This window comes from Etheostoma spectabile, chromosome 3, assembly GCF_008692095.1.
Source record: "Etheostoma spectabile isolate EspeVRDwgs_2016 chromosome 3, UIUC_Espe_1.0, whole genome shotgun sequence".
Lineage (NCBI taxonomy): Eukaryota > Metazoa > Chordata > Actinopteri > Perciformes > Percidae > Etheostoma > Etheostoma spectabile.
In genome coordinates this window covers 22,649,125-22,659,987 of record NC_045735.1, presented here as the reverse complement: position 1 = coordinate 22,659,987, position 10,863 = coordinate 22,649,125, and the positions used below count along the sequence as shown (strand labels likewise).

The following is a 10,863-nucleotide window of genomic DNA, read 5'->3' as shown; positions in this document are numbered from 1 at the left end:
AAGGGGGGGTGGAGGGTTGCACTCTTTGCCTGCAGCAACACTGAATCCCACTGCCTCTTGCTCATTGATGACAGTGTGCCACACTTCTGTATCCTTGGGCAAGACACTGAACCCTGAATTGCCCCCGATGCTGCGCCATTGGAATGTAAATGTGTGTGAGTGTTTATCTGTTGAGCAGGTGGCAGCTTGTACGGCAACCTCGGCCACAGTGTATGAACAGTGTATGAATGTGTGTGAATGGTTCCTGTACTATGTTAAAGTAGTTGTTAAGATTAGGGGCGGCTGTGGCTCAGTGGTAGAGCGGTTGCCTGCCAATCGGAAGGTTGGTGGTTCGATCCCCGCCCCTGCAGTCATTGTCGAAGTGTCCTTGGGCAAGACATTGAACCCCGAGTTGCCCCCGGTGCTGCGCATCGGAGTGTGAGTGTGTATGAATGTATATCTGATGAGCAGGTGGCACCTTGTACGGCAGCCCCGGCCACAGTGTATGAATGTGTGTGAATGGTGAATGTATCCTGTAGATGTAAAAGCGCTTTGAGCAGTTGTTAAGACTGGAAAAGCGCTATATAAATACAGCACATTTACATTAGAAAAGCTATTTAACATGAAATCCAAAAAAAGGGATTTCATATTCAAGTCTGATGCCACAACAGTAAAACTCTTATCCCATACTATAAAATAAAACATATCACAGGTGATTTGGCTTCCGTTACAAGAGATGAGGAGTATGTGGAAGGAATAATAACAACTTGAACAAAATTAAATTCTTTATCTGTGAAATATCTTTATTTATGCAATAATGACTGATTCACTGAGTCCAATAAACACAATAACATTTTCATAATCACAGGAGATCTGTACAAAATAATACACTCTGAAGCAGTGAAATCAGGTGCTTTGTCCTCAAAGGGCCAGTGTCAAAAACTCAAAAGACCAAAATAAGACCACAAACATAAATAAATAAAATCTAAAAGAGGCTGTAACACAATGTTACAACTTACTAAATCTTAATAAATGGCAAATTAGGTCAATACCCAATAGTTAAGTCATGATTTTATGAATAATAATCATTTGACAACATTAATTGGAACTTATGTTCATATACTCATATTTCATTGAAGGTAATAATTGTGTAACTCTTAAAGCTCTTGATAAACATACATTTTTACATTGTATATCCTGTCCCTTTTTTTCTGTGATACCAGGATTATTTGACTTTAGCACTGTAAAAAAAGAAAAGAAGGAAAAACTGGAATTTGTATGATTTGTCAGTTTCCATTCTAAAAGAGTAAGCCTCTAGGGTAAAAGTAAGAGATAACAAAGCCCTGCCTCACTTCAGTGTTTCTTACCATTAAAATCAAATTTTAAGAAATTTAAGAACTTATTTGCATTTGTCTTAACATGTGGTGGTTGAATTTATGTCCATGAGTTATTATTCACCCCTTATTTAGAAATAACTATATTATATTAACTATATTATTAATTAAATGTACCACAAACATGACAATTGATAACCATTAATGAAGAATATCAAATAATTAACATGCACAGAACAAACCATTTAACCATTAGATCATTATTTGCCAAAGAAATAAATAAAAAATGCTGCCCAGCATAAATACTTCACTCCTCTAGTGTATCATCATGAAAGGAAAATATCACTATTTGTAATACAGACTTATAAACTCACTTTGATTATTGTGTACACGTGGATGGGAATGATAATTTTGTTGCCTGGATAACATTGTTTTAGTATTACCATTTTAAATGCTAAACAAAATGGAGTTAAGTATTTCAATATTGTTTCTACAACATTATACAATTACCAATAATGCTAATCGCCGCAATTACAGGGGCAGTACTACAGGGAGTCATACATACTTAATAGTAATCAAATAGCTAATTACTGAAGAACCTATGTGTTGGTGAAAGAAAAACAAGACAGCTCCATTCTGACTGGCACGTTCCACTCAGCTTTGCAGGGATTCAGTTAAACCAAGAGCCACTTAGAACTCATAAGCCCTTTTTCTTTCATAACAGGTATAAAAACCTCATCTAAGTAATCCTCTCACTCACTGCTTCAATCAAAACCTATAAAATACACGCTCAGTTTTGAAAAGCCAGGAGTTAGGCTGCAGTGATAACATGCTGTATGCCAACACTGGCCTACCTGTGTCCTCTGATTCCTCTGCAGAAGCATTTACTTGTCATAGCTGTCTTCATGTTCACAATAAATACAACTCTACAATAAATAAACCTAGGCACTCACTCTAACACGCATGTTCATATTTACAGTATCTAAAACATGTCAAAGCAAAATACCAGTTACATAAAAAGCACTTTGTCATGTAGTAACAGTAAAACTCAATACTTTGGTCAAACAAATCAGACAACATCAAATACAATTTAAGGCAAAAATCAACCTTTTAACAAGTCAAACAACGAAAGGTTCAAAAACATACATTGAAAATATTTCTATTTACAACATTTGCTCATAGAAAAATATGTTTGACTTAGAGAGTTTTGAAACATGGCCACAGTAAGACTCAATTCAACCCAGAGTGCACAAGACAGCATCGGATATCAACACAAATCTATTGGTTCCAGTGCAGCTGTAGTAAATGGATGCACGGGCATCCCGGTGGAATTTCAACTGGCATGGGGTGTATTGTACAATATTCTGCGAGCTACTGCAACTACTACCAAGAAAACTAAACAAATGCTCATTTTAAGCACGCTGAAGTTCTGATCCCATTTTACATCTGTCTATCAATCTGTAAAAAATATTTGGTCAAACCAACACTTTCCTACAAACTATTTCTGTTTAAAACTTCTATTTGTTACTTCGATAGTGCAAATGCGACCTCAGGGGCACGAGCCGTGCGCGAGCTGACACGGTCTGAGGCAGCTTTTGGAAGGCCTGTTCTGCCAGACTGCTTGAGGGGACGGAAGGGGGTAGTAAGCCAGCCACAACGCGAGGGAGACATCTATCAGTGGAAGTGGAATGCAGGCAGAGGCCGGTGTTCGGCGAGGTCAGCTCATTGGGGCTTCAAATCGCAGAGCTTGTGTACACATTGAACCCAAATGTCACAGTGCTTCTGTGTCCAAAGGCCCACACAGAGATGATGAGTGTCAACTATTTACATGGTTGGATGGTTAGTGCATGAGTCAGTCAAGATGGCCACCTGTCAGCACAGCAGTCTGCTCATCTGTTGCAAATTCAGCTTGAAAGTCCCCTTTGTTGTCCCATTTGTCATCCTCTGAAGTGGTTGTGTGTGCATGAATAGATATGTAGTATATTGATTATCTCAAGTACTTTCTTTTGATTTTACATTTGGACACAATTTTAGCTTGACACAGACATTCGCAAAAATCATTGCCATCCCTCGGCAACTGCTTAAAGTTTCAGGCACAAAGACTAAGTGACGTAATCCGCAGAGTGGGTCACAAAAAAAAAAAGAACAGAACAGGTGGCAAAGTGTGGAGGGCCAAGGAGGAGGTAAAGCTGAGCTGCGACGGATACCCGCAGAGGATCCAATGTACATGTACAGTAGGTAGAGGTGACACTGTCAAATGAGAGAGGAAATATTAGTGAAGCCTCTCACATTCCAGGAAAAGTAAACACATTGATTGCATGTTACGGATTAGCATATTTGTTCCTACAGGCTCTCATGGTGACACAACTCTAGTTTCCATTATTGCACAGACAATATTTCTTAATCAAGAAATGAGTGGATTTCAAGTATGGGAGAACATTGCAGTTGTAGCTCATCAGTACTTGCATAATCACGGGCACATTTACCTTCAGTCCTCCCAGGGAGCTGCTGCTAATAATAGCAACTCAGGTTGCCACATGAATAATTTAAAAATTGCTCATTGTTTTTTTTCTTCCTTTCTTTCTGCTCTGAGGCTTTGTGCTTTTTTTTTTAAATAAAAAATAATAATGCCTCTGTGTCTAAAAGTGTAACATCCATAATGTATTAGGTACATTCAAAGAACATTATCTAATCAAGGTGGACGTTTATTGACTTTGCTGGATCTCAACTGAGGCGAGCAAAGTCAATCTGTGTTTGCTTCAAAGCCTCAACCTCTTAAAGGCTGAACAGCCAACGCAGGGAATTAAAATTATCGATCGAAATGATTCAACAATGCTACAGGGATTGTTTTTTTTACGCAGGAAACAACATCTCGAAGAGATGGAGCTCAGTGGTAGAGTGCTTGCCTGCCAATCAGAAGGTTGGTGGTTTGATCACTGTTCCATGTCAAAGTGTCCATGGGCAACATTACATTTCATTTAACTGATGTCTGATCATAGGCTGTCGGAGAAAGCCTGTGTATCTTTAAAACTGCAGGGGGAGATATTTGCTTTGCGTGACGAAATACCTTTTTTTTCATTGTGCAAAAAGCGACAGGGGCAAAGTCAACCTTCACCCCCTTATTTGATGTTTGCACATTTAATCTCTTTCTTTGTCATCCGCTTTAAAATCAGGAGAATTGATTGGGTTTTCACAAAATATGAGGGACTGATGCATGCCTTTGGTCTGCTCTGTGATATTTGAAATTGAAGGGACACTCCACCAATTTTTCACTTGGAGTACTACTCAGTCTGTGAAAGGCTGTCGCATTATGTATTTTGAGGATTTGGGGGAGGCTTACTAAAGTCTAAAATAACCCTGATGATCTCATCAGATTTATCTGGGCTTGTGCTTTTATAACAGAAGGTCTGTGTTACAAACCCGAGGTTAAATAATGTGGGAATGTAGGAGGCAGTGTGGGTCAATTATCGGAATTATAGATTCCAGTGTTTTTGGTGCTTGACCTATACTTGGGATAAAAGGTCAGGATATCCCAACCTCTGCTTCCCTCAACTTCATGGAAGTGCTTTAAAACCCTTTAACATAAACTGCGATGTTTACAATAACTATATTGGGAAATTTCTTTTCTGTTCATCTTTGTTTTTCAGACTGAAGCTTGTACAGTTGTGTTCGAAATAATAGCAGTGCCTCAACAGCAGCAAGAAAATCACTGGTTTTATTAACATTTCAAACTCTATACCCCAGATAAGTTTCTGGGGGGTAAAATAAAGGTATAGAAAACCAACAAACCCAACAGGACAGCCATGCATACTGTGGATTCTGTGAAATTGAATGATTAACTGAAAAGGGTGTGTTCAAAAAAATAGCAGTGGTGAGTTCAATTAGAGAGGGCATCAATTAGGGAGGGTATTCTGGGAAAAAAGGGTGTTAACAGGTGATCCGTATTTAAGGATCAAGACAACTGGCATGCTGGCTGTGCATTTCTCCTGAAAAAACAATGAAAATGGGTCGTTCAAGACACTGTTCTGAAGATGAGCGTTTCCTAATAAAAAATTGATTAAAGAAGGGAAAACATACAAAGAGGTGCAGAAAATCATTGGCTGTTCAGCTAAAATGATCTCAAATGCCCTGAAATGGGAGCAAAAAACTGAAAAACGAGGAAGAAAAAGAAAGACAACCCCTCGAATGGACAGAAGAATAGCCAAACTGGCGAAGACTCAGCCAATGATGGGATCCAAGAGGATCAAGCAAGACCTTCAGTTGACAGTGAGTACTGTGACAATCAGAAGACGTCTTATTGAGGTTAACCTTCCAGCAAGAAGCCCCCGCAAAGTCCCACTGCTGAGAAAAAGACATGTGCAGAAGCGTTTACAATTTGCCAAAGAGCACATTGACTGGCCTGAAAAGAAATGGCATAATATCTTGTGGACAGATGAAAGCAAGATTGTTCTTTTTGGGTCTAAGGGTCACAGGCAGTATGTCAGACGCCCTGCAAACACAGAATTCAAGCCACAGTACTCACTGAAGACCATTAAGCATGGTGGTGCAAGCATCATGATATGGGGATGTTTTTCATACTATGGTGTTGGTCCGATTCACCGCATACAAGGGATCATGGATCAGTTCCAGTACATCAGGATCCTGGAAGAGGTCATGCTGCCATATGCTGAGGAGGAAATGCCGTTGAGGTGGACCTTTCAACAGGATAATGACCCCAAACACACCAGCAAGCGAGCAAAAGCATGGTTCCAGATGAACAAGATTCAACTGATGGAGTGGCCAGCACAATCCCCGGACCTTAATCCCATTGAAAACTTGTGGGCTGACATAAAAAGTGCAGTGCATGAGGCAAAACCAAGAAACGCTGAGGAATTGTGGAATACAGTGCAATTATCCTGGGCTGCAATACCTGTGGAACGATGCCAGAAGTTGGTTGACTCCATGCACCACAGATGTGAAGCAGTCATCGGAAACCGTGGTTTTGCGACAAAATATTAGTTTAGGATACTCAGCTAGGTTCACTTATCAAGAATTTCTTTGTTTGTACAGTACATTTTTGAGTTTCCAAGGAAAGATGGCAACACTGCTATTCTTTTGAACATGCCATTTCTTACTTTATTTGAAATATTATTATTATTATTTAAGTTTTGATGACTTTGCGCAATTGTTTTGCTTTGGAATAGAATGTACTGTGTCCCCAATGTATCTGTGTTCATTAAAGTACAATTTCTTTGAAGAATTTTGACATTTACTCATTTTTCTAAAGGCACTGCTATTATTTCGAACACAACTGTATATGGTTGTCTGACTGCTTCTGTTCACTGCTTGGAAGTACAGTGGTATTGTCACTGATAAAATTGGGGGCTAAGACTACAAACATAATAGTTTTAAGTTGTAACATATTAATAGTTGGACATATTATTTAAATCTCCCCATATTTAAACATAAACTCTCACATTGGCCCTGGACACTATGACCAGTTTGTTCTCCTCTTCTATCCTCCTGCAATCCTTCCATCTCTTTTTGAATGTCATGGAGTGGTGTCTCCACGAAGTATGGAGGGCCGTCCCCATGGGCCTTGTCCGCCTCCTCCCCCGTGGTCCTTATCTGACTCCGGCTGGCTCTGGGCTCGCTCAGGCTTTGGGTTGGGTGTGCACGGCGGGTCGGGCTGTTGCACTGACATGGTCCTGCGCAGGTGGGTGCGCTTACACAAGAAGTCAGGCTTTGCTGAGAGACCAAATGAGCCCTTCCTAAGAACCATACGAACTGAAGGGGATTTCTTGGGTCTGGCTCTGTGCCCAAACTGAAGGGTGGAGAGGTGCGCTGCATAGCCCTCGCTCAGGAACTACACATACCACACAAAGAAAAGGTTAGAAATCAGAAAGAGAGTTGTGAGAGGATTAAAGTAAATGAGAAAAACCTAGAGGAGAACTAAAACCTTTCAAGTTAAATAGGCAGATAGAAACACCATAAAATGCTCCCGAAGACAGAGACGAAAGAAATGAAACTACCTGGCACTGATTCTGGTACTTCTTTGAAGGTCTGCCAACAATATAGATCTGTGGGGGGCAGAGGCCGAGCATGTTGTAAACAGAGATGTCTTTCATGGAGCCATAAGCAGAGTTGATCTTAATGTGACACTGGTGAGAGAGGGAATAATCAGTCAGAGATGTGTGTGGCATTTCAATGCAGCACAACCCAAGGCTACAACACTGAGCTCGCAAAAGAGTAATGTGGAAGACAGGACAAAGGATGGCTTGTCTCAGAACTGTACCTCCTGTATGAGGTTCCTGAGGAAGATGGTCTTTTGTCGCAGGGGATCATGAACCAAGCCTTCAGAAAAAAAGATCATCCCATGGGGAAAGTTGTGCTGCGAGAGCCAGGACACCACACGCTGCTTCTGCATATCAGGGCGGCCTGTGATGTAGATGATCAGATAACCCAGGTCCTGCCAATGTCTGCATGTAAAAACATGGCATCAAACACACTTCAAAGTCCCTTTGATCAGCAGTGGCATTCTCACGGAAAAAGACACGCTTAAATGCTTTAAGCACCAGGTGTGCAAGCAAGCATACACATTCACTACTTAATGTGTGTCCTTCTAAAGCTTTTTGTAAAACTCTGAAGAGATGAATTTAATTCTCACACACACACACACACACACACACACACACACACACACACACACACACACACACCACACACACACACACACACACACACACACACACACACACACACACACACACACACATTCTGAGGCTGTCACCAGTTACCTGACGACATCAACGGCTCCGGGGCGAACCTTGGGGTCACTGCCCATGATTGACACACTAGCAGCAAAAGAGCCATCGATGCTGAAGACCACACACTCCATGCTCCGTGGCAACACAGTAAGGTAGGCCTCTGCACTTGTTTGATCGCCCCTTGGCATAGAAAAAGAAAAACAAACTGGATTTTCTAAACATAGCACGGCCCATTATACTGCACTCTCTAGATAGAAGAGGGCACAAATATAGGACTTGTGACTAATGCTCTCATTTTTCTGTTTATTGCATCATATTTGATAATGCAACACTCTGAAAAGGGCAGGCTACATGGAGGCTTACTTGACCACCATTTTAATTGGATAGACACCCAGGCCGAGCTTCTTGCTCTTGGGTATGGTGTATGCCACTCTGCCGCTGCTGTTTGTCACCTCCGTGTCAAAGTGCACCCAGCGTCCAGACTGAGGTTGTGTCATTAGCAGGATGTCCACCTAATAGAGGCAGGACGGGTCAACATGTTGGGGATTAACTTACGTTTCTGATATGGGAAAAAAGTATTTCTGTTGTAACCAATCATGTAGCTGGGTTTCACCTTTTCTCCAGTAAGAGTGACCATGTCCAAGGGACCATACATGAAGCGACCAACCAGAGTTTGAGGACCATCTTCGGTGGCAATGACATCATTCACCCTGTGGTTGGCAGTGACGTTCTACAGTAGTTAACAAGAAGGAGCATAAGAAGCACAGTTCAGACAGTTGTTCACTCTCACTTCTCTCATTAGTGTTGTTTCCAGAGGCAGCAGACTTATGCTTATTCAGTGAATTAACTCTTAAAACCTACCCCACGCTATCTGCCTAGGAGCAAACCACAGAGAGTCAAAGTTTGCGACAAGTTTTTGAACAAATTGGAGCAATTCACAGCAAAAAAGCCACTTATTAACTTTATTTGCTTTTCTGCTTGATAAGTACAGTGGGCTCGAAAGTTTGGGCACCCCAGGTAAAAATGTGCATTAATGTGCCTAAAGAAGCCAAGGAAAGATGGAAAAATCTCCAAAAGTCATCAAATGACAGATTAGACATTCGTATAATATGTCACAAAAAGTTAGATTTTATTTCCATCATTTGCACTTTCAAAATAACAGAAAACAAAAAAATGGCATCTGCAAAAGTTTGGGCACCCTGCAGAGTTAATATTTTTTCTTCTACTTGTGAAATGTTCCCTGTGCCACTGGCTGCATTTAAAACCTTAAGATTGACATCACCCGGTCTTTCCAGACAATGATTGATAACAATCCATGACACTGTCAGGTCTCAGCTTTCCAAAATGGGCAGTGCATGCTATAAACTCTGCAGGCTGCCCAAACTTTTGCAGATGCCATTGTTATTGGATAGCAACTGTAGTGTAACCTTCCAGAGAAAAGTGTAACTGTACTACTGTATTAATCTTCCTTGTCTTGTTCTTTTCTCCACACTGCACCATTCAGAGAGGACCTCCAAGTAAGCAGCAGAGAAGCACTAATGCATTTTAATAGCATATTATAGGCACACTAATGTATTATTCTCACACTATTGTGGGCCACTGTGACAGAAATTGTAATTCTCCTGCTGACTTTGATGTCATTCTGGCACCTGGAGATTTTTGCACAGCACATATGCTCTTTTTCAACATCCTGCTTTCCACACATAGTTAGACAACTCAGTCTTTTTGCCCTGAAGATAGTGTGATACAAAATATAATTCCCTTAGCAAGCTTGCGCAGGATTTAATGTTTAAGAAGAGCTGTACCAGTTCATAAAAAACATTCTATAACACAACTCTTTGAGTACACAAAAGCAACAGCCATGAAGGCTATATGATGATTCCATCTTTGTTTGTTGCAGTGGTTTTATCAGGAGAGAGAGGCTGTAATGACATTGTGGTTACCTAAAGATGCACTGCTGTTTAGTAACAGCACTCACCTAAAGATAATGGAGCATCTGCACATTATAAATATTGCTGAGTGCTGATGTGATCAAACATGTTGTAGTTTTATTTTATTGTTTCACCACATCGGCTAATGATAATTGATTGATGTGACATCCGACAACGGAAGCTAAACATTTCCAGCTGTTATCCTGCTTTACCTTTGAAAACAACTAATTGTTTGCCAGCACGAGGTCTCCCTTACTGATCCAGTGATGGTACACATGCAGAGTAAGCAAACCAAATATACACACACCTGGGCACACACACACAGACACACACATACACATTCACACACACAGCATACCATACATTAAACTCAAAGCTACTGTGGGACTTGAGGAGGCCTGACAGTGTTCATATCTTTCCCCGACACAGTTCATTAGGGTCTCTGTGCCGTCATATGTGAAAACTACAAGCGTCTCAGTATCAACATCCGCTCACACTGAAAGTGTGGAAGGGATGAGTTGCAGAGTCAGACCACCTTCTGTGAGAGAGCAGCATGTACAAGAGACAAGAGCAGCACTAGCGGTCCCTTTCTGGCGGGGACAAACACTTCTTACAAAGTCGATGGGAGATCAGAAATAGACTCTCTGAATAGTATCACTCTGCGGCAGATGATCTGGCTGTACCTAGATTGAATCAGCCCGGAGCACGGCTCTTAATCTCCACATACTGATTGGAATTTAGGACGGGGCAACTTTTTCAGAGCTGCTTTTCTTTGAGCTTAGCATAAGTGAATACACCCACGCTAAACTTGACTAAAAAGAGGAATACAAATCAAATCAAACCAGCTATTAGTCTAACTGACATAAAACCAAG

General features: G+C 41.0%; 1 protein-coding gene across 4 annotated transcripts in view; it reads right to left on the bottom strand.

The window, feature by feature from the left end:
- Positions 1-756: 756 nt before the first annotated feature.
- Positions 757-10,863, bottom strand: part of pitpnm3 (PITPNM family member 3) — a 116,887-nt gene continuing 106,780 nt past the window's right edge. For all 4 annotated transcript variants that reach the window (XM_032508779.1, XM_032508785.1, XM_032508792.1 and 1 more), the window contains exons 14-20: positions 8,673-8,789; positions 8,423-8,571; positions 8,090-8,239; positions 7,588-7,771; positions 7,325-7,453; positions 6,770-7,158; positions 757-3,563 (exon numbers count right to left, since the gene is read on the bottom strand). In XM_032508779.1, the coding sequence (XP_032364670.1) occupies positions 6,844-7,158; positions 7,325-7,453; positions 7,588-7,771; positions 8,090-8,239; positions 8,423-8,571; positions 8,673-8,789 (1,044 nt within the window). In that variant the 3' untranslated portion in view covers positions 757-3,563; positions 6,770-6,843. The remainder of the gene's footprint in view (positions 3,564-6,769; positions 7,159-7,324; positions 7,454-7,587; positions 7,772-8,089; positions 8,240-8,422; positions 8,572-8,672; positions 8,790-10,863) is intronic.